A 26,588-nucleotide genomic window follows, 5' to 3' on the forward strand; every position below is an offset into this window, starting at 1 on the left:
GGGTGTGAGCAGGTGTGGGCTGGGTATGAGGGGGTGTGGGCTGGGTTAGGGCAGGTGTGAGCAGGTGTGGGCTGGGTATGAGGGGGTGTGGGCTGGGTTAGGGCAGGTGTGAGCAGGTGTGGGCTGGGTTAGGGCAGGTGTGGGCTGGGTATGAGGGTGTGTGGGCTGGGTTAGGGCAGGTGTGGGCTGGGCAAGGGCAGGTGTGGGCTGGGCGAGGGCAGGTGGGCTGGGTGTGAGCGGGTGTGAGCAGGCATGAGTGGTGAGCGTGGTGGAGCGTCAGGCAGAACTGCCGGGCCTCTCCCCTTCCTGGGACAGGACCTCAGGCACATGAAGCCTGCCCTGGGAGACCCTCCCACAGCCCTGCACACACCCCTGCTGGGAAGGTCGCCCACCTCCAGCGAGATGGCACCGTGGGCAGGGGCTTGGCCCACAGGGTGGCAGCGCCATCTGGGCTTCCTGAGGGAGCCTGGCCTGGGAGGAAGCGCCTGCCTGGCCGCCGGCCCTCATGTCCTGTCGCTGTCTCTGGCCAGGGTGCTGAAGCACTCCGTGGACGCCACCTATGAGGAGCAGGGCCCGAGCCCCGGGTACCGCATGGAGCTGTCCATCTTCTACGTGGTCTACTTCGTGGTCTTCCCCTTCTTCTTCGTCAACATCTTCGTGGCCTTGATCATCATCACCTTCCAGGAGCAGGGGGACAGGGCGATGTCCGCGTGCAGCCTGGAGAAGAACGAGGTGGGCGGGCCCTCTGGCTCCTGCGGCTCAGGGCAGGGAGGCTGGGAGGTCGGCTCGGCCGCCTTCTCACCCGGGGCTGCCTGCGAGGGGAGGTGCTGCGTGGGTCCCCGCTGAGCTGCGGGCACGGCTTTGTCCCGAGCAGAGAGCTTGCATTGACTTCGCCATCAGCGCCAAGCCCCTGACGCGGTACATGCCTCAGAACAAGCAGTCCTTCCAGTACAAGACGTGGACGTTCGTGGTCTCACCGCCCTTCGAGTACTTCATCATGGCCATGATCGCCCTCAACACCGTGGTGCTGATGATGAAGGTGCATCCATGGGCTGGCCTTCCCCCCCCACGCGGGTGCGGGAGCTACGGGCACCGCCTGGTCAGCACGGGCGACCGCCGGGCCTGTCACTGGCTGCAGGCTGAGACGGGAGAAGGTCTGGGAGGACGCGGGCAACGGGGAGGAGTGGCCGCGGGCTGGGCAGCTGATGTCCGCCCCGCACACTGACGGGAGCGAGCGTCCCCGTCCGGCGTGGGCGTCGGGGCGGCTGCGCCCGTGGCCAACGCTCTCCTCCCCGCAGTTCTACGACGCGCCCTACGAGTACGAGCTGATGCTCAAGTGCCTGAACATCGTGTTCACGTCCATGTTCTCCATGGAGTGTGTGCTCAAGATCGTCGCCTTCGGGGTGCTGGTAGGCGCCACTCCTGGGCCGTGTCGTCCGAGAGGGGCCCTGGGGGCTCCTTGTTTGGAGCTGGAACTCCCCAAGCCCCAGAGCGCAGGCGACCCTGCGGGGGCCCCATCACCCGAGTCTGTGCCCAGGTTCCCCTCGCGGCACGTGACTCTCAGCTCTGCCCCTGCCCAGCCCGGTGTCTGTGGGCCAGGCCTGCGCTGTCCCCCCTGGGGTGGCCCATCAGTTCCTGGCCCGTCCTGACTAGGCCCTCCTGGCGCCCCCGGCAGAGCCCCAGCCACGGCACTGACCGCCCTTCTCTCTCTAGAACTACTTCCGAGACGCCTGGAACGTCTTCGACTTCGTCACGGTGCTGGGCAGCATCACCGACATCCTCGTCACGGAGATCGCGGTAAGTGCTCCCCTGTCCCGAGGCTCCTGCGAGGCGCTCCCTCGGGGCGGAGCTGGGCGCAGGGGTCGCCCCAGCAAGTGCTTGCTCTTGGGTGAGACACCGTCCCCAGAACGTCCGGCGGCGGCTCATGTCACACCAGCAGGAGGACGAGAGCCTTACGTGTGTGTGTGACGCGTGGCCCCAAACTCAGAACCAGGACAAGCTCAGACCTGAAAGCCCAGGTGTGTTTTCTGTGGAAAGCGGGACAGTGGTTCTCCGTCATGGTCTGTGCCCAGCGCTGGCCGTGCTGGGCGGACCTGCGCTGAGGGCTGAGCCAGGAGCGCATTTCTGAGCACAGCACTCGACGTTAGTGAAACGGCAGGTTCTCCGGGAGCTGACATGACGTGGGCTCTTGTACGCGTGCCTGCGTGGGAGGCGTTCCCGACCCAGCCGCAGAGAGAGCTGGGGGTGGGGCGAGGGGAGGAGTGGAAGTGCCAGGTCTAGAGCCCAGGACAGGGCAGGTCTCAGACCCCAGGAGAGGCGGCTTCCAGCCCCAGGGGCCAGGTTGGAGGGACAGCGGGGGTCTCACCATGAGGCCGTGCCCCTCTGCCCACCTCACGTGTTCACCTCATCGATTCCGGGGTGGGGCTGGCCACCCTGCAGGAGGAGAGGGCTGGGGGGAGCCAGAGCCCCCACGGCCGATGGGCCTGAGCTGGGTGGTGCCCATCACCCCCTTGCCCTGCACCTTCCGCTGCTGCGGCCCTGGCCCGTGAGGGCCCGACCTCCCCCTACGAGAGGCACCGGGTACAGCCCCTGCCCCAGCCGCTCAGTCGGGTTCAGATGGGCCACAGGGCCTGGCCGCTGTGGTCAGTGGCTGGAGTGGCTGGAGCCCTGTGGACATGCTGAGCTCTGGTCCTAGGTGTGGCCTCCGCTGTCGGGGGGCTGTGGGGGCTGCACCTGCCACTCGTGAGGACGAGCTTTCGTGTCCCGGGCACGAGGCCTCACGGTCACACAGCCCCGCCCGGGCCCAGCAGCCAGGACGTGGCCTTGCTCCGGAATCCAGGTGTCTGTGTGGACTTCTCCGTGGGTGTGGGGGACCCCACCCAGTGTCCGCCCCCCCCCCCCACCAGCCCTCCGAGGCCTGGGCCTGTCCTGAAGCCTCTCCCGCTGAGGGTGGTCCCACCAGAACGTGCTCAGTGGTTGTGCTGCCTCCAAGCCCACAGCCCACGGTGGGGAGCGAGGCCGCGGCCCAGACCGTTCACACCGCCAGGCTGTGTCGTCTCACGTGTTGCATCGCCAGCTGGGGTTCAAGGAAAGGTCATCTCGCTCTGGACACCGCCTCCCGGGGAACGGACGTGAGCGGACGCCCCCGGTTTGTGCGAGACCCGTAGTCTCCACACCCGCTTTTAAAAGGGCAGCGTGAAGTCACTGGGAGGACCGTGTGAAAAAGGGCGGCCGCGGCCTCGCCCGCCGTGGCGGAGACGCAGAGCTCTGAGCGGCACTGGCCGAGCCCAGCGTCCTGGGAGGAGGGCCGGCGGCCTCGGGCGGGCTCTGCCTCCCAAAGGCCGTGTGGAACTTCACGAGGTCCCGTCAGGGCTGCAGGGAAGGCGCCCAGTGCGTGTAGGTTTTGTGCACGATCCCAGCCATTAGCAGCCCAGGAGTTACCCGACGAAGTCACTTGCCACAGCTCCACGCGATGCCCTGGCGCCGGCGGCATGTGGGAGGAACAGCCTCGAAGCCAGAGAGGCCCGTGAGGCCTGAGCAGCCGCCCTGTGGTGCTGGGCAGCCACCCGTTTGCAGCGAGAGGCGTCCCTCCTGCGCAGGCTGCTGGCGGGCGCCGGGGTCTGAGTGTGCGGTCCCTCCGGGAAGCCGAGGCGTGCCTTTCTCACGCGGATCCCAGCCTCGCTGAAGGCCAGGGAGACCAGGAGGTGGGGCTGCTCTGCTCCTTGGCGAGTGGGCACAGCCCCCAGCTGACCTGCAGACTCACGGAGGTTCCAGTTACCATAGCGACGACCTTGCTTCTGTTTGGGAACTTGACAAGCTGCTTTTACAATTTACCCGAAGGAGAAGGTGCCTCTGGAGGTGGGGGGAGCGGCCCTGCCGCTGTGCCGTGGCGGCACTGGCTCCGGTGGGACCCGCGTTGGGTGGGACCTCGATGTGCGAGGGCTGGGCTGCAGCCCGGTGGGGAGGAGCCAGCCTCCCGTAGCTCTCGCTGCGATCACAGGCAACGTGGGGAAGCCAACATCGGATCTTGGCTCACACCATTCACAAGAATCTATTTCAAGATGACAAAAAGACTTAAATGTAAGAGGCAGAACTTATATATTTTTATTGATTTTAGAGAGGAAGGGAGAGTGAGAGAGAATCATCAATTGGCCGCCTCCTGCACGCCCCACACTGGGGATCAAGCCTGCAACCCGGGCCTGTGCCCTGACCAGGAATTGCACCGTGACCTCCAGGTTCATAGGTCGATGCTCAACTGCGAGCCACGCCGGCCCGACAAGAGGCAGAACTTTAAAACTCGGAGACGAAAATGCAGAACATCTTCTAGAGCAGCGGTTCTCAACCTGTGGGTCGCGACCCCTTTGGCGGTCGAACGACCCTTTCACAGGGGTCGCCTAAGACCATCCTGCATATCAGATATTTCCATGACGATTCATAACAGTAGCAACATTACAGTTATGAAGTAGCAACGAAAATAATTTTATGGTTGGGGGTCACCACAACATGAGGAGCTGTATTAAAGGGCCGCGGCATTAGGAAGGTTGAGAACCACTGTTTAGACCTTGAGATGGGATGGCTTCGTTAAGCCAAATGGAAAAGCACCGCCCTCCCTGGAGAAAACACTCCGTGTATCAGGGGAGGAAGGGCCGTCCGTGCGCGGAGGACCCCTCGCTCTCCGTTCCTGCGGGGGAGCCGGTGCCGCGGGGCCCAGCGTGTCGTTAACTTCCTTCGGGCCGTGTGTGCATACATGTGCTTACACGTAGTCTTTTCCATGTGGTCTGTTCTACGGCTTTTAAAATCCAATGGTCTGAATAATCCAGGCAAAAAGACGAAAGCTGCCATTTGACAAATAAAACAAAAAATCAAGGCTGCGCCGCCCGCCCATGGCACCATGGCCTCGCTGATCCGTCCTTGGACTCGGGAATCTAATCCCGATACAGGGACCTCGCTCCCTGGGGCTCCTGCGTCCTCACGAGGGCGGTGCCCTGCAGCTGCCAGGAGGGGCAGGCAGGAGACAAACAAACAGACAAACAGGAGGCCTCCCCTCCCAGGCACAGGTGGCAGACGGTGCGGGAGCCTGGAGGGCCCAGCGCCTGCCCCGAGCAGCTGGACGCTCGGGCGGATGCTTGTGGCTGTGCAGGCCCTGCTTTCGACAAGCCCGGGGGGGCGGCTGTCACCTGCGTGGGGAGGCTGACGGGGATGGAGAGCTCCCTGCCCACCTGCGTGGGCTCCGTCCTCCCGCGCTGCCAGAGGCCCGCCGTCCCCCGTGGCCTTTCTTTCCATCTGTGGTCACTTCATCTTGGTGAACGCACTGTTTTTCCTCCGGCAAAAATATTGGTGTCAGTTCCACCCCCAACTTAAAAACAAATCAGAGCCATCGCCCTGCCCGGGGCAGAGGGAAAGCACCACAGGCGTGAAACTGACATTGATTTCTTTGCCTGGAAACAAAAAAATAAGTGTGTCATTTTGAATTTGCATTGCAAATAGGAATGCAAATGAACACCACTGTCTGCATCACCTACCAGGTTCAAAACAGTGTTTTGATGCATTTTAAGCAAAATGCCCGTTTACCCAAAGCTAAACCCCGGTGCCGCCGGAGTCTGCGTTCTGCTCGTGTTGATGATCATTTTCTCCTTTGTTTTCTGTTTTGTCCTTGACTCACCTTAACCTGCCTGCTGACTCACACCATCCAACCAACACACTGCGAAACCATGTCTGCGTCTGTCTGTCTCGCCTGCTGCTCAAACACCCCAATTTGTAAATAATATGCAAATGTTCATCCATGAAAACATCACATGTAGGAAAGGGTTGGTTTCATGACTTTCACGATTCTTACAGCCCCTCGCCTGGCTTGCGGTGCTGTCCGCCTGCTAGCCCGGCCCTGCCCGGCCCTGCCCTGCCCTCCCCGGGTGTGGTCACAGCCCGGCGCCCCTCCTCTGGCTGCTGCACGGTCGGGGCCAGCAGGGGCTCCGAGGGGCGGGAGTGTCCAGACTCTGAGTCGGGGAGGTTTGCAGGCGGTGGGTTTGGGCTAAGCCTGGTCGAGTCCATGGTTTCTGTGGCACATCGGCAGCAGGTGCAGGAGGCTGCTCTGCCCAGCGGCCCCTACGGAGTCTCCCAGGGGTCCTTCCTGAAGCAGAGCCCGCCCGGCCAGCCTGGGCACAGGTGGGGGGACCGCCCCAGGAGACAGCCTGCTCTGGCTCGTCACCCGGGCGCCCCTGATCTGAGGGTGCGTGCCGTTGGCCGGCAGGCCGTGGGGACCCGGGTGGCTGACGGGCTCCGCCCGGTCTCCGGGACCATCTGGGAGGAGAGAGAGACTTGGGCAGGCCGAGCCGAGCTGTGACTGGCCGGTTGTGAGGCAGCGATGGTGCGCTGCCTGTAGCGGAGGGGGCGTTCGTGACGGAGGCCCCGGTCGGAGTGGAGACCCTGAGTCTTAGAAAATGGCTGGTGCTGCTCGGGCTCCCAGAGCGTCTCCCACGAGCCATGTGCGTGGGTCTAGGCAGAGTGTCCGCCGTCATCAGCCCCACAGGAGGAAGCGAGGTGAGGCCAGCAGGTGTGCGGGTCTCAGGCGGGCAGCCTTCGCCTCGCCGTGACCTGACCAGAGGCACTGATGTGCTGACGCAGGGACGCCCGCCCCCTGGGTGGGGTGTGACAAGCGCATTGCTGTGCGGCCTCCTCACGACCCCCCAGGGCAGGGCTCCGAAGGTCTCCATCTCGGAGGAGGAGCCGGGGATCAAAGGGGCCCGGACAGTGCGCCCCCAGGTGACGGTCTCCCCCATCGAGGGTGCGGGCCTGGCTCTGAGGTCGGTGTAGCTGCTCCCGGTGCCACGGAAGCCATGGACTCGGAGGATGAGAGGGGTGCCCACCTCCAAGGGGTGGCCGAGGCCAGAGGTGACCGTGCACGGCCGTGGGGAGGGGCCGTGGGCTGCCCCGCCCTGCATGCAACCGGGTGGCGGTGCCTGGCGGCTCCTGCGGGTGCAGTCACAGTGCCGTCCCCGTCATGCGCTTGAGCGTCTGTGGCCGCTGTCACCATCTGTCCTCATGGCTCTCGGGCTGTCTGTCTGTTGCCCCCCCCCTTCCCTGCACTGAGTGCCCTCGGAGCCCTGAGAAAGAAGCCTGGGAGGCGGGGTGGGAGCTGGAGTCCTGGGTAAGGGACTCGACCCAAAGCAGCTTGGTGACCAGCCCAGCCTCCTCTGTGCGCTCCCCTCTTGCCCCGAAGCTGGGTCTCCCCCGTGTTCCGGACTCGGCTACAGCTGCTGAGCAGGTCGCTCCGAGCCGGGCAGGTGCGCCTGTCACCGCCGCCCTGGCCGCTCCCACCCCACTGAGCCGGGGCTTCAGAGTGAGACCCCCAGGAGGCAGGCCTTTCCGCCCCATCCGTGCCGAGCTGAGTCGCCCTGGCCTGTGCACAAAGCCCTCCATCCCATGGCCACCTCCTCCGGAGGAGACTGGCCCCCCTGAGAGCCCTCAGGCCCCTGAGGGGTCCCTGACCACTGTGCCCACTGGGGTCCCCCCGCACAAGCCGGTAAGGGGGCTGTAGGCAGCCTGCACCCCAGGGTCCCACCCGGAGTCCACTCTACCCTCTGCTGGTCTGGACCACAGCCGGCTCCTCCTCCTGCCCGCGGATGGCCCTCCCACCCAGGGGCCCTGTCCCCGCCTGTCCCTCACCAGCAGAGGCAGAGTCCCCGCCACTCTGTGGGAACCAGGGGTCAGCCCCTGCGGGGAGAGGATCCAGGAAGCACTGGCAAGGGGGTGGGGCCACTGTCCCTGGAAGCCAGTGCCCCCCTGTCACCACTGATGGCCCTGAGCCCAGACAGGCAGCCTGGGGTGCGGCCGGCCTACATGCTGCTGCCCTCGATCTGAGTCCCCTCCCTTCTCCCCACGGGCTCGGACCACCAGCCTGCCCGCGCCTCAGACAGTGCGGTGGTGGGAGCCGCCTGGGCCGCAGCACCATCTGAGCACTGCCCAGCTGTGCCCCTGAGAGGGATGGGCCATAGCTCACGCGCCCGGCCACGGAAGCCACACTCCCAGGCCACCCGTGGCAGCCGGAGGACGGGGTTAGACCTGCTTGAGGACGGGGAGGAGGCCTCTGTGGTGTGAGCGGCAAGACCACTGCACCCACACCTGGGGGGCCGTCTGCAGGAGGAGTGTCCCCTCTGCAGCCCAGCGGGGCTCGGCTGCTGTGGGGAGGGGAGGGGGCCCCAGCAGGACAGGTGGCCCGGCCGCTCCTCTCTGTCCCTCTGTCGGGTGGTCGGTCTCTGATCTGCTGCATGAACTGATGCGATCACAAGCTTTCCTTTCCGAAGGGGCTGCTCACACTATGCCGTGGTGACTTCATGTTCCTCTCCCTCTCCCCGCCTTTCCTCGGACCCCGGGCGCGGGGAGGGGTGGGAGGGGAGCAGCTCCGCGTAGGAGGCGGGTTCCGCGGGTCAGAGAGCCGCCCTGTTCCCGCAGAACAACTTCATCAACCTCAGCTTCCTGCGCCTGTTCCGCGCCGCGCGGCTCATCAAGCTGCTGCGCCAGGGCTACACCATCCGCATCCTGCTCTGGACCTTCGTGCAGTCCTTCAAGGTGAGCCGCCACCCGGCGTCCTCAGTCCTCCGTCCGTGTTCACAGGCTCCCCGCGCTCAGGAGCGGAGGCGCGGTGGGCCGTGGGGTGCGGGGGTGGCACTGCCCGGCTGACCCGCCTCCGTGTGCCCACAGGCCTTGCCCTACGTGTGCCTCCTGATCGCCATGCTGTTCTTCATCTACGCCATCATCGGCATGCAGGTGCGCCCCCGGCGTGCTCTGGCCACGGCAGCCCCTGCACCAGGGCCCCGGTCCACGCGCAGCGCCTCCGCCGGCCCGGCTCCAGGAGCCGCCCGTGGCCTGCAGCCGCTCTTCCTTCCAGGTGTTTGGGAACATCGCCCTGGACGACGACTCCAGCATCAACAGGCACAACAACTTCCGGACATTTCTGCAGGCGCTGATGCTGCTGTTCAGGTGTGTGCGGGAGCCAGACCGGCTCCTTCCTGGTGCAGAGGCTGCGACCGGCCCGGCCCCCCCCCCCCCCCCCCCCCCCGCACCCGCACCCGCACCCGCACCCTGGGTGTGCTGCTTCCTGACAGCCCACCTGCCGGTCCACTTCCTGCTGCGCCGTGGGGGGAGCTCAGGCCAGGGTGCCTTGCTGAGCCGCGTGGGGAGTTTCCGAGCGCTCTCTGCTTCCCACAAGCAGGCACCTGAGGGCGCCGTTCCTCTGGCCTTCAGCTGGCCGCGCACGGTACTCACTCACGTCCTTCCTGGGCCACAGAGGCAGCGCTGAGGAGGTCACCTGGGCTCGGAGGTCTCTCTTCCCTCCGGTCCTTGTGCCCCACGTGCGCCCCTCGCCCCTGGCCACCATCAGTGGGGTGCAGCCAGCTTCACCCAGGGGACCCACGGGCACAGAGGGCCCAGAAACAGAAATCGGTGCCGAGGCGCTTGCCGTGGCTGCTCGAGGGGGGGCCCTGGGTGTTCAGGAAGCGGGAGGCTGGAGTGGCCAGAGCAGGTCGGGGGCAGGGAAAGGCGGGCAGCGGTCACGCGGCGCTGTGGGCAGGCATGTGGATCTGGGCTGTTGCCGTGACTGACAAGCTCTGACCTGTCTCGAGGGGACCTGCTGGGCGTTGGGCAGGGGAGCAGGGAGGTGTCAGAAGCCCCTGCAGTGACTCGGCTGCGGGGACGGGGACGCAGGCAGGAGCTGTCTCTGGGAGATGGGTCATCTGACCGGCAGGACGGGGTGAGGGAGACAGAGGCGGGTGGAAGGACAGGCCGCCGGGCTGGGAAGTGGGGGGCCCAGGGCTGCGGGGCTCAGGGGGCCACGGAGGGCATCAGCCTGGTGCTCCCGGTGCTGTTGGTCATTTGCAATGAGCAGTTGGAGAGTCTGGTGCCTGTGGGTCCTATTCTAGCAGCAGCCATCTGTCCCCAGACCTGACAGCCACATGGGGCTCTGGGTGGGGGCCCAGGCCATCGGGGCCGCCTCCTGGCCTCACGCTCCCTCCCCCGCAGGAGCGCCACCGGGGAGGCCTGGCACGAGATCATGCTGTCCTGCCTCAGCAACCAGAACTGCGATGAGCAAGCCAACGCCAGCGAGTGTGGCAGCGACTTCGCCTACTTCTACTTCGTCTCCTTCATCTTCCTCTGCTCCTTCCTGGTGAGTCCGGGCGCCGCGCCCAGCGGTGCCGCCTCCGTCTCGGTCCATCTCGGGGCCCCTACGTTTGTGATCCCTGGTTTCGATTCGTGCCACGCTGCAAGCTGATTCCTCAGAGACAACGCCCCGTTCACGTAACAGGAGTGCCCACCTGAGCCTCTGGAGAAGGCTGGGCTTCCCCGGGCAGCTGTCCCTGCGGTCTCAGCCGCTGGAGGACGCCCAGGGTGGCGACGGACACGGAGGAGCGGCCCCTGCTGGGGACGGGAGCAGGGGGACACGTCTGCCTGGCATGTCGGAGCCCACGCAGGGCAGCGAGTGAGCAGGGACACAGGTGGCCGTGGGCACTGTCAGGAGTGGCAGCTGCAGGTCAGGAGTGTGTCACAGGGGCATGTCCACAGCCATCGCCCTGGTAGGTGGTGAGGGGGAACGCAGAGCGCCTCAGATGGGGAAACAATTAAAGGCGCCTCCAGGCCGCACTCAGCTCAGCGGGGTCTGCGGACCAACCACCAACTGGGAACAAAGGATTGGAAACGGCTGCTCTTCCCCGGGACCCTGGGGGCCTGGTCCTGGGCTCCCGAAGATGCATTTGCAGAAGAATCCGACGAAAGGCGAAGGCGGCTGGGCGGGAGCTCTGAGGCGCCCCGTCTTCTGGGGCGGCCCTTCCCGTCGGCACACCTCTCCGACTTCACGCTCGGGCGCTCTGACCGCTGCCATTTTTAAGCATCTGGCCGGAGCTGTGTCCCAGTCACAGGAGGAGGGGCTGAAAGTCACCAGAATCGGGTCCTTCAGAACTCGGTGGGGTGGGGTGGAGAGCCCAGAGCTGCCGGCACGCACTGTAGCGATACAGTGGATTTGTCATTAAGTTAAAAAACCTCTGCATCAAAAGACATCAGAGGGGACAGTATTTACAGCTCACGCACTTCCTAGGGGTTAGTTCAAAACAGAAAGAACCCTTACAGCTCAGCAACAAAGAGACAACCACGTGAAATGGGCAAAGAGCCCGGCCAGTGGGGCTCGGTGGTTGAGCGTCGACCTGTGAACCAGAAGGTCAGGGTTCGATTCCCCGTCAGGGCACATGCCGGGTTATGGGCTCCATCCCCAGTGTGGGGCGTGCAGGAGGCGGCTGATCCGTGATTCTGTCATTGATGTTTCTCTCTCTCTCCCTCTCCCTTCCTCTCTGAAATCAATACAAATATGTGTTTTTAAAAAGACCCTGAGCTCATGGCCCCCTGAAGGCCAGCTCCGAGGCGTGAGGGTGGGCGGGGAGGGCTGACCGGGACGGCGGGACTCGTGGGCTTGAGATGGTGGGGCCTGCAGTAGGCCGGGGCTTGGAATCAGAACTAAATATGGTTAGTGTTAGACCTCTGAGGCTGAGGCTGCTGCTACTGGTGGTGGCATGTGGGGGGTTTCTAGGAGGAGTGGGGGGCCCCGGGGGTGGCGGTGCAGGGGCCAGGCTGTGGGGAGAGAGGTCTGGGCAGGCTCTGGCTGATGGTTTCACAGGCTCTGGCTGGAGGGGGAGGCCCGGGAGAGGGCAGGCTGAGGTCTCTCCATGTCGCCTCTTCTCCTTCCTGTCCTGCAGATGTTGAACCTCTTTGTGGCTGTGATCATGGACAATTTTGAGTACCTCACGCGGGACTCTTCCATCCTAGGGCCTCACCACCTGGACGAGTTCATCAGGGTCTGGGCTGAGTACGACCCGGCTGCCTGGTGAGTGAGCCGCGCCCCGTCCTCAGGCGGTCCGGACCCTGGGATGGGGTGGCTTCAGGCGTGTTTTGAGGGAACGTCCCCTCGGTTGTGGGGGCTCCTGCCCACGCGGAGGCGCTGGTCTCCGTCCTGGGCGGCTCCCTCTGGCCTCCCTGTGTGGAGGCAGCTCCCCAGGCTCAGGGACCCCTGAGCCCCGAGCCCCGAGCCCAGCCCTGGGTGGCGCGTTGCATGGGGTGGGGAGGTCGGGGTCGCGCAGGCCCTGGGAGGTCGGCGGGCAGCAGGGTGTCATCACTCAGGCTCCCTCGTCCTCCTGGGACTCCGAGGCTCCGAGGCTCCGTGGGCGGAAATGCCGGCCCAGGGCACCCCCCGAGCTGGGCTCTGCCTCTCGGGAATGGCGCCCGCCTCCCGTCCCGCTGCTGAAGGGACAGGGCAAGGGGACCCTCTGTGGACGTCAGAGGAGCGGCCGTGGGGATGTTTCCAGGCAGAGCCAGGGTCTCAGGACAGGCCTGGCCCGGGTCAGAGGTGGTCTGAGACCGGTTCCTGGGAGAGCCCTGCCCGCCCACATGCGCCCTCCCCCACAGCGCCCTCCCCCACAGCGCCCTCCCCCACAGCGCCCTCCCCCACGGCGCCCTCCCCCACGGCGCCCTCCCCCACACACGCCCCCCCCACGGCGCCCTCCCTCACGGCGCCCTCCCCCACACACGCCCTCCCCCACGGCGCCCTCCCCCACGGCGCCCTCCCCCACACACACCCTCCCCCACGGCGCCCTCCCCCACACACACCCTCCCCCATGGTGCCCTCCCCCACACACACCCTCCCCCACACACGCCCTCCCCCACGGCGCCCTCCCCCACACACACCCTCCCCCACGGCGCCCTCCCCCACGGCGCCCTCCCCCACACACACCCTCCCCCACGGCGCCCTCCCCCACACACACCCTCCCCCATGGTGCCCTCCCCCACACACACCCTCCCCCACGGCGCCCTCCCCCACGGCACCCTCCCCCACACACACCCTCCCCCATGGTGCCCTCCCCCTCCCCACAGGCTAGTTCTGCATGCCCTCCTGTGCTCCCCCATCCCCCTCCCCGCCCCTCCCCGTCCCCCTCACTGTCCTTCCCCATCCCTCTCCCTGTCCCCCTCGCTGTCCCTCCGCATCCCCCTCGCTGGGCCCCTGGGTGGCCAAGGCCTGAGGGCGGCACCCGTCCTCACAGGGGCACAGGCTCTGCCCACCTTTAGCTGGAAGCTCAGCATAGACTCTGCCCCGGGGAGCTCTCCCCACAGGCCCCCCATCAGCCCTCCCCCCGAGCCCCCACAGCGAGGACCGGAGGTGCCCCAGGGCCTGGCTCCGTGTGTCGGTGCTCGTCCTGTTCCCGGTGTGTGGCATCTCCGTGGCCCGGGGAGCCTGGCATCTCCTCACTGAGGCCGGACGGTCCCGGCTTCTCTGGTCAGGAGGCTGCTGGGTTGGAGGGCTGTCCCCTGAGGCAGGCGCAGACGGCAGGAGGGAGGCTCCCTCCGGGCCCTCGTGGGGTCTAGGGCGCGGTGTTTCGGACTCTTTGCTGCTGGGTGTGACGTTGCCGTCAGATGTTTGGGATGGGACTTGGGCCGACGGCAGAGGCGGTCAGTGCGGGCCTGGGAGCGGGCGTCCCAGGAGGGTGAGCGCAGGCTCAGGCCCCGTCCGGCAGGTGGGGCAGCGGCAGGACCCAGGGGCCTGGGAGGCTGCCCTCAGGGACACGGGAGGGAGTGCTGTGGAGGAGCAGGGCCACCTGGGAGCCTCCCCCAGAGGGCGCCCCGGCAGGCTACAGCGACCCCAGGCCACGGCCCGAGATGGGGCCACGGGACACACATGCCCGCTGCCCCAGAGGCCTGGGCTGCAGAGGCCGGAGGGCGAGGCCCAGTGGAGGCCCCGAGCCGCTTGGGTCTGACCCCCGTGCTGGGCGGCGGGCGATGCTGTGAGCGGCCACTGGCTGTGACGGGCCGTGACTCCCGGGGACACTGCTGTGTCCTCCGTTTGGGGGCCTGTGAGACAGCAGGACTGGTGGCGTTTCCCAGGCTCGCGTATGAGTGTGTGTGCGCCTGCGTGGGTATGAGAACGTGTGCACAGCCACGTACATGTGTGCATGCATGTGAGTGCCTGTGCAGGGACCTCCTGCTCCCGCGCTGCCTCAGCACGTGGTGGTGAGTGTGGACTAATGGGCATTGCGACCGGGCACTGTGAGCGCCCAGCTTGTCTCTGCCCATTGCCGTCCAGGCCGCGTGCTGAGCATCTGTGTGCTGGGCCTGGGGTCCTCGCGGTCTCTGCGCCGGTTGTGGGGAAACAGGAACCAGAGGGGGGCCAGGGTGTGTCTGAGGAAGATGCCGTCTAGCTGGACAGGGGCGGGGGGGGGGGGGGCGGGGGGCTGACCTCTGGGCAGGGCAGGGGCAGGGGAGGGGCAGGGGCAGGGGCAGGGGAGGTGACAGGCGAGTGTCCTGCTGGGAGGGAGAGTGCAGAGAGGGCGGTGGGACAGGTGAGAAAGGCCTTGGAATTGGGGTTAAACAGGCGGCTTTGACTTGTTCTGGATCCTCGTGGCCGCGTGAGGACCATGCTTTTTCTGGTGGCGTCTCAGGGGTTGATGGCGGAAGGGAGAGGAGCCCAGGACAGGCTGGGGACAGAGGGCTCCTGGGCCTCCTGAGAGGGGCGGCCAGAGGGCGGGGAGCGCCCGGAGGGGCTCGGCAGAGGTTGTGTGTGTGAGAGGGGCTGCTGGCTGCTCCAGGGCTCCTGGCCCGGACCCCCCGGGAGCTGCTTCCAGCAGCCCTCCCCTGCAGGCCTGCCCTCAGGCCCAGGGGCGGCAGGATGTTGCGTAACCTGTGCGCTTCCTTTCCAGCCGCCGCGTGCACTATAAGGACGTGTACAGGGTGTTGCGTCGCATGGCGCCGCCCGCTGGCTTAGGGGAGAAGTGCCCTCGTAGGTTGGCCTACAAGGTTGGCACCTTCAGAGCCTCCATCACATCCTCCCCCAGCGCCTCCGCGGCCGCTCCTGCCTGGTTTGGGAATGAGACCTCACCACCACCCCCCCCCACCCCCCGCCCCGCACTCCGAGCTCCTGGGTGCTTCCCTCCGTCCGTCCTTCCAGCCTCCCGCCCCTCCAGTCGCTGGGACCGACAGCCTGTGAGACAGACAGCCTTCTGCTGGGCTGTGGGCTGGGCAGCTGCTGCGGGAAGCAGCCGGGGGCAGTCCCGCCCGCGTGGCTCCCAGGCTCTCCAGGGTGGGCTGACAGGGGCAGGCACCGCAGACCAGGCCACGGCTCCTCTGGGCGGGCAGGGCCCACCCACCCAGGCTCGGTCCCTGGGGAGCGGCGGGCAGAGGGCCAGCGGGAGGACCTGCGAGGAAGGCTGCTCCTCTCCTGTGCCTGAGCCTCCTGTGCCCGGGACCCCGCCCAGGCCCTGCGGCAGCGGCCCCTGGTGGAGGGAGGCTTCAGGCCGGCCCACCCGGGAAGATGGTCGTGGACTCCAGACACCGGGCCTGCCCTGCCCCTGGTCCAGCGTCAGGAGGGGACATGGTCGCGCCAGGCCACAGCCCGCCGCGCTGCCCCCCACCCGCCCCCTCACTGTCCCCTGCCCCAGCAGCAGCCCCGCCCTGCGCGGCCTCGGGCGTCTCTGGGCCTGGAGCGGGGCTGACCTGGCTGTTTGTCCAGAGCCACGGCCACTTGTTCTAGGTTTTCCCACGTCTTGGCCTCTCGGCTGACTTGGCAGCAAACCAAGCGTTAAGGGAAGCTGGCGCCGCGGTTCCCAGCGGCTCCGCCGTGCCAGCCGCCAGCTCTCCGCGCGGTGAAACCGCTTTCTGATCTGGCGTTGCCCGTAGTTCCTCAAAGTGTAAAATGAGACGCTGACCACCCAAAGCCGCCCCGATGCAGCCCTTCCTCATCCTCCATGTTCATTAGCTCAGTCACCCCACGCCCTGCGTGGGGCGGAGCGTGGAGGTGAGGCTGGGGCCTGAGGGCTCGCTGGAGGAGACCTCCTTGGACTCAGCTGACACCCGCTCCGACCTGGTTAACCGATCTGTTCTCTCTGCTTCCTCCCCCCCCCCCCCCCCCCCCCCCGCACCCTCCTGTGGACCCTCCTGGGCCGGGCGCAGCGGGCGCATCACTTACAGTGACATGTTTGAGATGCTGAAGCACATGCCCCCGCCCCTGGGGCTGGGGAAGCGGTGCCCCGCGCGAGTGGCGTACAAGGTACCCGCCTGCTCAGGCTGTGCCGGCTGCTCCTCCCGCCGGGGCTTGTCCGTCCATCCGTCCGTCTGTCTGCCACTCTGCTGTCTCACTGTGTCTTCCTTTGCCCAGCCATCTCCCCTCCTTCCCAGACAGGGACACCGCCCTCCGAGGTCCCTGCACCGCCCCTGTACCCAGAGCTGCCCCTGGAAGAGAGACCCAGCCCCCTGCCCCCCCCCCCCCCCCCGCCCCCTAGAGGGTGGACCGGCTTTGGGACAGGCTCCTGTTTTTGTTTTGCTTTTTATTGTTTAAAGTGTTACAAATAGTAGCACATGTGTCTCCTTTTTTTCCCAATTGACCTTCCCCCAGCCTCCCCTACCCCTCGGCTCTTGTTTTGACCCCACCCTCGGGTCTGATGTGCAGGGAGAGGGGCTCAGGGCCTCAGGCACCTGGGAGACCCCCGCCCCATGCCCACAGGATGTCCAGGCCCCACTGCAGGGCCGGGGAGGAGGTGGGGACAGGGCCCCGAGGGCTCTAGGGACAGGCATCCTGCAGGGGGGCACAGCTTCGGGGCACAGGAGCCCTGTGACCTCCCCACCCAGGAAGCTGAGCAGCAGGAGGGGGAAGCTGAAGGACCCTCCTCACCCCCTCACGCCCCGCCCGAGCCTGCTCCCACCCCGTGCACCCATCCCCCTCCTGCTCCTCCAGCCCCACCCGCACACCCAGCGTGTGGGGGGCCTCCTGCCGCCACCCTTTCTCTGAGCGAGTTCCCACCAGAGCTTCCTGTCTGTCTGGTCTGTCAGTCACGCTGTCTGTCTCTGTGCTCTGGTTCCAGCCTGTCTGTCTCCTGGCTCAGCTGCTCCCCACCACGGTCCCCACCCCCCCTCCGCCTGGCATGAGCGTCGTGCCTGCCTGCAGGCCCTGCATGCAAGACCCTGGCTTTGTCCCCAGAGGAGAGCTCTGTCCAGAGTGACACCAGGGCCAGGGCGGCCACAGGGCTGCCGGGGAGCCTCGGAGCCCCTCCCCCTGGGCTGATGGCGTGGAGGGGCCAGGGCGCCAGGCGGGTGGGGTTGGAGGGCTTAGCGAGCTGGGGAGGCAGCAGGAGCCACACAGAGGCCGAGGCCCAGGGCAGGGAGGCCCGTCTGTCTGTCTTTCTCTCCTGGCCTCCCTCCTCTGCTGCTCCGAGACTCCAGTCTCCGGGGGTGGGTGCCCTGGACGGAGCCCTCCTCTCGGGACCCCTGCTCTGCTCCTCCTGGGTCCCTGGAGAGGAGCCCCTCTGCCTCTCCCGCCACCCGTGCTGATCAGCAGGGGCGCCTGCGTCCCAGGTGGCATGGGAGCTGCGGGAGCGGGCGGGGAGGGTGGTGCCCGGGGGCTTTGCCAGCATTGGGGGGGGGGGGGGGGGGGGTTGTGTCTTGGCCTCCCGCCCTCCATCAGGCTGAGGATTCCATTTGGGGCCAGGACACTGGGCGGTGCTGGGGGCAGAATGGCCTCCCCAGCCCCCGGTGGGCCCTGCCCCACCTCCAGCTCCCATGCTGTGGAGGGGACAGCAGGCCGCTGGGAGGGGACAGGTGGGCACGTACCCTCTGTGCTCAGGACGCCGCAGACCCCTGAGACCCTTCCTCCAGGGGGCCCGTGCGTCCTCGGAGCCTCCGCCTGATGTACGGAGGGGGCGGGGCGCAGGGCTGCTCTGTCCTGGGAAACTGAGGGAGGAAAGGGACTCGGCCCTGCCCCTCTGGCCTGGAGCCCCGTGCCCCTGTGGCGTGGCCGCACCTCTCCCTGCAGCCCCAGCTCCTCAGGGTCTTTCCCCTGGAGCGGTCTGAGGCTCCTCCAGGGAGAGAGGCAGAGCCTTCCTGGGACTAGTGTCGCCCTTGCCGGTGCTCCAGGCTGTGCCGGGAGAGATGGGTCCAGGAGTAAGGCAGGGATCGTCCCTCCTGTCGTCCAGGATGCAGCCTTGGTCCTGCACCCCACACCCCTCCCCCTCGGGCAGGGGCGGGGGCGGAGGGGCCTGCGGCTGAGGAAGGGCCTGTTGTCAGGACGAGCCGGGCCCTGGCCAGCCGGGACCTCTTCACCTGGCCGTCTGTCTACTTCTCTGCAGCCTGAGAATCCTCAGCTCACGGGAGGGCGGGTGCGGGGACAGGGACGCTGGCAAAACTCCCAGGGCCCGGCCTCATCTTGTCCTGGGCGCTGCAGGGTCACCTCCGGGGCCTCAGCACTGAGGGGCTCTGGGGGGACCCCGGCAAGCCTGGCCCTGACCTGCCCCTGTTCCCAGCGCCTGGTCCGTATGAACATGCCCATCTCCAGCGAGGACATGACCGTCCACTTCACGTCCACGCTGATGGCCCTCATCCGCACGGCGCTGGAGATCAAGCTGGCCCCAGGTGAGCGGGGTCACCCGGGAGCCACCCTGGCGGGTGTGCAGGGGCCATGGGCCTGCAGGGGGCACCGAGGACGGCTGTCGTGGCGCCTGTGCTGGGCACTGACCGTGTCCCCTTTTCACATGAGGAAACGGAGGCACAGGGACATCACCCAGCACCGCTCCTGCCCCTCCCCCAGGGAGCCTGCACCCTGTGGGCCCCACTCTAACCCTCCTGATCACTGCTCCCCTCCCAGAGGAAATCGGTCACCGGGGGCGCCTGTGCATCCTGCCCAGCCCCTGCCCCCCACAGCGCACCCTTACTCAGCTGGTGGGCCAGGCCCCGCCTCGCGCACACGGCCTGCTCCCATTACCTACCTTCTCTCCCCCTCCGTCAGTGCTCCGCCAGATTATTTGTTCAATACATAGACATGCTATTATTCCTCCCATCTTTAAAAAACGCTTCTCTTCCCTCTACCACCTTCCCGGTTTTTCTTCTTCTCTCAAAGCAAAAGCTCAAGGGACTGGCATTCGCCATCTCTCATTTCTCATCCCTCGTCTCCCGTGGGCTGTCCCGCGCACAGCCCCGCAGCTGCTCTCCGCAGTCTGAGCCCTGACCTCCTGGCTTCGCTGCCGCCTCTTCTCCCTTCTCATTGAAACCCTTTTGTTTCTCCCTGTCCGGCCGACCTTCCTTCCCGTCTCCGTTGCTTTGGTAGGTAGCCCAGGCCTCCCTGCATCCCTCCTGTGCGTCCCACGGTTGATTACCTTCTGCACCTGGAGGCCCAGTGAGCATCCAGAGCCCTGGCTCACCCCGCCTTCCCGCCCGTCGGTGCCGACTGTTCTTCCAGCTGCTCCTCTCTTTCTCACCCCGTTTCCGATCAGTGTCTGATCTCTTATCGTAGCTCTGACTCTGCCTTCACAGTCCATCTGGGTTAGGACCATGCTGCCCTCCCTCGGCCCTCCTGGTCCCAGCTGCTCTCTGCTCTCGCCCTCTCAGTCTTCCTTCAACACAACAGCCAGAATGATCACGTGGAACATCACACCAATGACGTGAGTGAACACCTGGCCGGACGGGAACCATCCTTCGGAACGGAAGAGGGAGCCTCACTGCAGATCCTGGGACGTCGTCTGGGGGGCAGAGCGGTTTTGTGGACAACTTCATGGCAAGGCTTCAGCCACGTCAGTGACAGGAAAAATGCACTGACACGGCCATCAAGCTCATTCACGAATAGAAGACCTGAAAAAGTAGATAAGCTGAGTAGGCCTGTATTTATGAAAGAAATTAAATTCGTAGTTAAAAACCTTTTAACAAAGAAAAGCGCAGGCTCGGTGGGCTCCATTGGTGAAGTGTACCAGGCATTTAAGGAGGAAATAATGCCAGTTCCATACAGACTTCCAGGAAATAGAAAAAGAGGATATTTCTCAGGTTTACAGGCCAGCATGGCTCTGATGTCAAACCCTAACAAGGACACTAAAGGGAAAAATCACTGACCAATATTTCTCATGAATATAGACACAGAGAGCTATGTAATTGTAGCCGTGCACGCGCACACACACACTAAAATAATACATGATGACAAAAGCAGGGTTTATTGGTTCACATTTAAAAATTAATACATACAATTTAATATATCAAAAAAGAAAAACTATATAGTCATCTCAATTGAACATTTATGATTTTTAAAATCCTACATAAAATAGAAATTCAAGGAAACGCCCTCAGCCTGGTGAAGGGCACTATGGGAAACCAGCCAGATGACACGCTCAGCAGAGAAAGACCGACCCCTGTTGCTCCACGGGCGTCTGCTGCCTCCGTGCCTGTTCAACATCGTCCTGGACGTCCTGCCCCTTGTGTAAATCAAGATGAAGAAAGAAGAGGTGTAGCCATCGATGTGCTCGTCTCTGCAGAAAATCTCCCAAAAGACTAATAAAACGTTCATGAACCCGAGGCAGCTACAGGCCAAAGCGTGCCCACCGCTCAGGGCAGCCGCAGGAGCGAAGAAGCGACGCGGCAGGTGGTCCACCCCCTCCCCGAGGAAGCGTGGCTTCCCCGACACCTTAATTTTGAGCTTCTGGCCACCAGAACTAAGACAATCCATTTCTGTTGTTTTAAGCCATAAAAAAATTACTAAAATTAACGTGAATGTAGCAAGATCACAGAATGCAGTCAGTGTTTATATTAGCAGTTAATAATTGAGATTGGGAAAATACCATTAAATCACTGAAAACATGAAATATTTCCGTATTACTAGAAACTCTAAAAATATATATATATGTAACACTTGTATGCTGCAAATTCCAAAACATGGACTAGAGCAGTGAGTGGTCGGCAAACTCATCAGTCAACAGAGCCAAATATCAACAGGACAACGATTGAAATTTCTTTTGAGAGCCAAATTTTTTAAACTTAAACTATATAGGTAGGTACATTATTATTAACTTAATTAGGGTACTCCTAAGGCTTTGGAAGAGCCACACACAAGGGGCCAAAGAGCCGCATGTGGCTCGCGAGCCGCAGTTTGCCGACCATGGGGCTAGAGGACTCAGAGACCTAAATAAATCGAGCACCACGTCATGTTTGTGCATTAGATGACGTCGATTCTTCTAATATCAATCAACAGATTTGATGTTACCCCAGTCAAAGTCAAGAGGGGCTTTTGGGTAGAAATGTACAAACCAGTTCTAAAACGTATGTAGAAAAGCAGGACAACTTGAGTCACAAACAATTTTGAAGAGAAGAGCTCAGCTGGAGCCATCACCTTCCTGACCCAGAGGCTTGCTGTGAGCTGCGGGGGAGGCCGTGGAGGGGGGGCAGCGGCCGGGAGCAGTGGCTCGGGGAGGGACTCCCCACTGCGGGCCGCGCTCCTGGTGCCGCAGAGGAGCTCGTGCAGAAAGGCCTCCTCGGAAATGGTGCTTGGGATGTGCAGGCAGCCACATGCAGTCTTGAGAGGCTTGACGTTGACTGTTGTCATCGGCTTGGGCCGCCGTGACGAGACCTGACACTGAGGGGCTCACCCACCGAAACCTGTGGCTCGTGGTCCGGAGGCTGGGAGTCCGCGTCCAAGGTCCCAGGAAGGTCGGCGCCCCTCCGGCTGTTCCCCCGGCCTGTGCAGGGCCGCCTTCCCAGGTCCCCGCGGGCCTTCCTTCAGTGGGTGCCTCTCCCGGTAGGGACACCAATCGGGGACCAGGGCCCCACCCCGAGGCCCCCATCTCACCTGCTTGCCTCCTCCTAGGGCCTGTCCCAGTCACCTTGGACGTTCAGGTCTCAGCGTAGGAAGGGAGCACATCCGGCCGGTAGCACAAACCTCTCTCCTTCACGGAAATTAACGGGGCGTGGATCTCCGACATCAATGTCAAATCGCAGACCCTCCGGGAGAAAACAGGAGGGAATCCTCGCAGTTTTAAGTTCGGCAAAGATTATCTTAAAATACAAAAAGCATGAGCCATAAAAGAAAACACTGATAAGAAACTGTTCTCAGAAGATATTAACAGAATGAAGACAGGCGAGCCACCCGGAGGGAGTGTGTGAAACACTGACCCAGGGCGGGCGCCCCGCTGACGGAGCGACCCTTACACCGCGGCAGTAAGAAAGCCAACAACCCACTAAACGGGCAGATGACTGGACAGATACGTCCCCAGAGAGGATTCGGGGAAGGCTGGTACCCACGCGGAGAGAGGCTCCGTTCTCCATGGAGACCTTGGAAAGCGGGTGAAAGGAGCCGTGCACAAGGCCTGCGAGCGTGGCTTTTTCTCATGGCCCCAAACTGGGAACAAGTCACATGTCCCTCAAGTGAGGAGGGTGCTCAGCAGCGACCGGGCAGACCCTGGCCCCCACGGGGAGGGCTCGCATGTGTCCCGCTGAGAGAAGGGGTCAGACCCCAAGTCCAGCACCTGTGTGATGCCGTGTGCACAACATTGGGGAGAAGGTCCCGGTGGAGCCAGGAAGCGTCCGTGACGGCCCCGGGCGGGGGTCAGGGGACGCCGGGGTGCTGGCTGCAGAGGGTGCAGGGGCTGGGCAGCCGGGCCTGGCCCACGTCGTGGTGGTGGAAACGTGACCATAGGCCGTGACCAGAAGCCGTAGACTGGGAGAACTAGAATGGGTGAGTTTCACTCTCTGTACATTACACATCAATAAGCCAGATGCGCCGGCTGCAGGGCTCAGGGCTGAGCGTCGACCTATGAACCAGGAGGTCAGGGTTCGATTCCCGGTCAGCACAGGCCCGGGTTGTGGGCTCCATCCCAGTGTGGAGCGTGCAGGAGGCAGCCGGTCCATGATTCTCATCATTGATGTTTCTCTCTCTCCCTCTCCCTTCCTCTCTGAAAAAAAAATATTTAAAATAAAATAAAATAAACCAGATGTCACAGGTAGACGGCATATTTCATTCCCCTGCCCTCGCCTCGGCCTCTGTGCCCTCCCTCCAGGAGGGCTCAGGGTGCCCTCCAGGCTCCTGTGCGGCCCCCGGGCGGGGCCGGCTGCTTCCAGGTGTCGGAGCACATGCTGCTTCTCCTGAGGCCTCGCGGGCCCTTCTCACCCCTCCGCGGGGCTTGACCTCCGTCCACCAGGCTGGACCCTAACTGATCGCCCTTCCTTGTGGGTGAAAGTCTGTCCCCCCAGAGGCAGCTCTTGGGTTTGTTCCATCACTGGTGACAGCCCCTGACACGGGGGGTCAGTGCATATCACTGGGTGGGCGACGAGTGTCTGGGAGATCATGCCCCTCCCCTCCCCAAGGCTGCCCCCCCCCACACACACACCACATACACACACGCACACCACACACACACACACCACACACCATACACACCACACACCACACACACACACCACATACACACACGCACACCATGTACACACACACCACACATACCACACATGTACACACACACCACGTACACACACACACACCACACACGCACACCACACACACCACACACACACACACCACACACACACAATCACGTACACACACACACACACCACGTACACACACACCACACACACACACCACACACACACAATCACGTACACACACACACACACCACGTACACACACACCACACACACACACCACACACACACCACGTACACACGCACACCACACACACAACCCCCACATACACACACACACACACCACGTACACACACACACACACACCACGTACACACACACACCACACACACCACACAAACACACACCACACACACACACCACACACGCACACCACATACACACCACCTACACACGCACACCACACACACACAACCCCCACATACACACACACGCACACCACACACACACACCACATACACACACCACACACACCACACACACACCACGTACACACACACACACCACATACACACACACCACACACACCACACACCATACACACCACACACCACACACACACCCCACATACACACACACACACACCACGTACACACACACCACACACGTACACACACACCACACACACCACACACACACACCACGTACACACACACACACCACACACACCACACACACACACACCACACACGCACACCACACACACACACACACCACGTACACACGCACACACACACCACGTACACACACACCACACACACACCACGTACACACGCACACCACACACACACCACGTACACACGCACACCACACACACACAACCCCCACATACACACACACACACACACCACGTACACACACACCACACACACCACACACACACCACACACACACACACGCACACCACACACACACCACGTACACACGCACACCACACACACAACCCCCACATACACACACACACACACACCACGTACACACACACACACACACCACACACACACCACACACACACGCACACCACATACACACCACCTACACACGCACACCACACACACACAACCCCCACATACACACACACGCACACCACACACACACACCACATACACACACCACACACACCACACACACACACCACGTACACACACACACACACCACATACACACACGCACACCACACACACACACACCACACACCATACACACCACGTACACACACACACACACCACATACACACACGCACACCACACACACACACACCCCACATACACACACACACACCATGTACACACACACCACACATACCACACATGTACACACACACCACACACACCACACACCACACACACACCACGTACACATGCACACCACACACACACCACGTACACACACACCACACACACACACGCACACCACACACACACCACGTACACATACACACACACACACACACCACATACACACCACCTACACACGCACACCACACACACACAACCCCCACATACACACACACGCACACCACACACACACACCACATACACACACCACACACACCACACACACACACCACGTACACACACACACACACCACGTACACACACACCACACACACCACACACACACACCACACACACACACGCACACCACACACACACCACGTACACACGCACACCACACACACAACCCCCACATACACACACACACACACCACGTACACACACACCACACACACCACACACACACACCACACACGCACACCACACACACACCACATACACACACCACACACACACACCACGTACACACACACACCACACACACCACACACACACACCACGTACACACACACACACCACACACGCACACCACATACACACACACCACGTACACACACACACACACCACGTACACACACACCACACATACACCACATACACACACGCACACCACACACACACACACCCCACATACACACACACACACCACGTACACACACACCACACACACCACACACACACACCACATACACACACGCACACCACACACGCACACCACACACACCACACACACACACCACACACCACATACACACACACCACGTACACACACACACACACCACACACACGCACACCACACACACATACACTCCACGCACACCACACACCACACACCACACACACACCACATACACACACACACCACATACACACACCACATACACACACACCACATACACACACCACATACACACACACCACATACACACACCACATACACACACACCACATACACACACCACATACACACACACCACATACACACACCACATACACACACACCACATACACACACACCACATACACACACACCACATACACACCACACACACAACACACACACACACCACACACACACACACACGCCCCACATACACACACAACACACACACACACCACATACACACACACCACATACACACACACACGAGTTCCTGCAGGGACAGCTCTGACCGGCCTCCCTCCCAGCACCCTCCCTGCCCGTCCCCCCTGCCGGCCCAGCTCTGCCTGTTCCCCACGGGGCTGCAGGGCGGCTCCTAACCCCGCCCTCCCCACGCTGCCCAGCTGGCACGAAGCAGCACCAGTGCGACGCGGCGCTGCGGAAGGAGATCGCCGCGGTGTGGGCCAACCTGCCGCAGAAGACCTTGGACCTGCTGGTGCCGCCCCACAGACGTGAGTGAGGCACAGGGGCCGCGGGGAGGGGGCGCCCCTTCTCCGTAGTCTGAGCTCAGGGCCCCCCGCAGGGACCGTGCTTTCTCGGTTGGTGCAGGAATTGTGGGAGAAGGGGGTGGGCTGCTCTGTTGAGCAAGGTCGCCCCACGCCTAGTGTGGGGATTCACTTCAAAAAGCCAGAGAAAAGGCAGCCAGAACCCACCCTTGGAGATGCCAGGGAGCGATGAGGGGCTCAGACTCCGCTCCGCGCCACGGGGCTCGAGCCCTGCGGGCAGCAGAGGGGCCTCGTGTGGGGCGGGAGGTTGGTGTCTGCAGGTCGGGGCCCTTGGGCAAAGCCACGTGCCCTGCCTGAGCGTGCCCAGTGGTCCCGGGTGGGGGCCTGCTTCCTCTCCCCACTCCGCCCTCTTGTCCTGTGGCCTCCGTCCTGCCCCTGGGAGCCCAGCCTCTGTCTGCCCGCCCGCCCCCAGCTGACGAGATGACCGTGGGGAAGGTCTACGCGGCCCTGATGATCTTCGACTTCTACAAGCAGAGCAAGACCAGCAGGGACCAGACCCACCCCGCTCCTGGCCTGTCCCAGGTACCGGCCCTCCTGGGAGCAGCCGATGGCCGGGCG

The 26,588-nt window shown here is 63.4% G+C and overlaps 1 protein-coding gene across 1 annotated transcript in view; it reads left to right on the plus strand.

Moving 5' to 3' along the window:
* Positions 1 to 26,588, plus strand: part of CACNA1B (calcium voltage-gated channel subunit alpha1 B) — a 111,750-nt gene that overhangs the window by 80,126 nt on the left and 5,036 nt on the right. The window contains 13 exon segments of the mRNA XM_070430286.1: positions 531 to 732; positions 875 to 1,039; positions 1,299 to 1,409; positions 1,714 to 1,797; positions 8,449 to 8,565; positions 8,698 to 8,763; positions 8,885 to 8,976; positions 10,015 to 10,159; positions 11,736 to 11,863; positions 15,973 to 16,069; positions 18,315 to 18,423; positions 25,869 to 25,976; positions 26,443 to 26,552. Of these exon segments, the coding sequence (XP_070286387.1) occupies positions 531 to 732; positions 875 to 1,039; positions 1,299 to 1,409; positions 1,714 to 1,797; positions 8,449 to 8,565; positions 8,698 to 8,763; positions 8,885 to 8,976; positions 10,015 to 10,159; positions 11,736 to 11,863; positions 15,973 to 16,069; positions 18,315 to 18,423; positions 25,869 to 25,976; positions 26,443 to 26,552 (1,534 nt within the window).

This window comes from Myotis yumanensis, unplaced genomic scaffold, assembly GCF_028538775.1.
Source record: "Myotis yumanensis isolate MYYU_CA2020_CCGP unplaced genomic scaffold, mMyoYum1.0.hap1 SCAF_12, whole genome shotgun sequence".
Lineage (NCBI taxonomy): Eukaryota > Metazoa > Chordata > Mammalia > Chiroptera > Vespertilionidae > Myotis > Myotis yumanensis.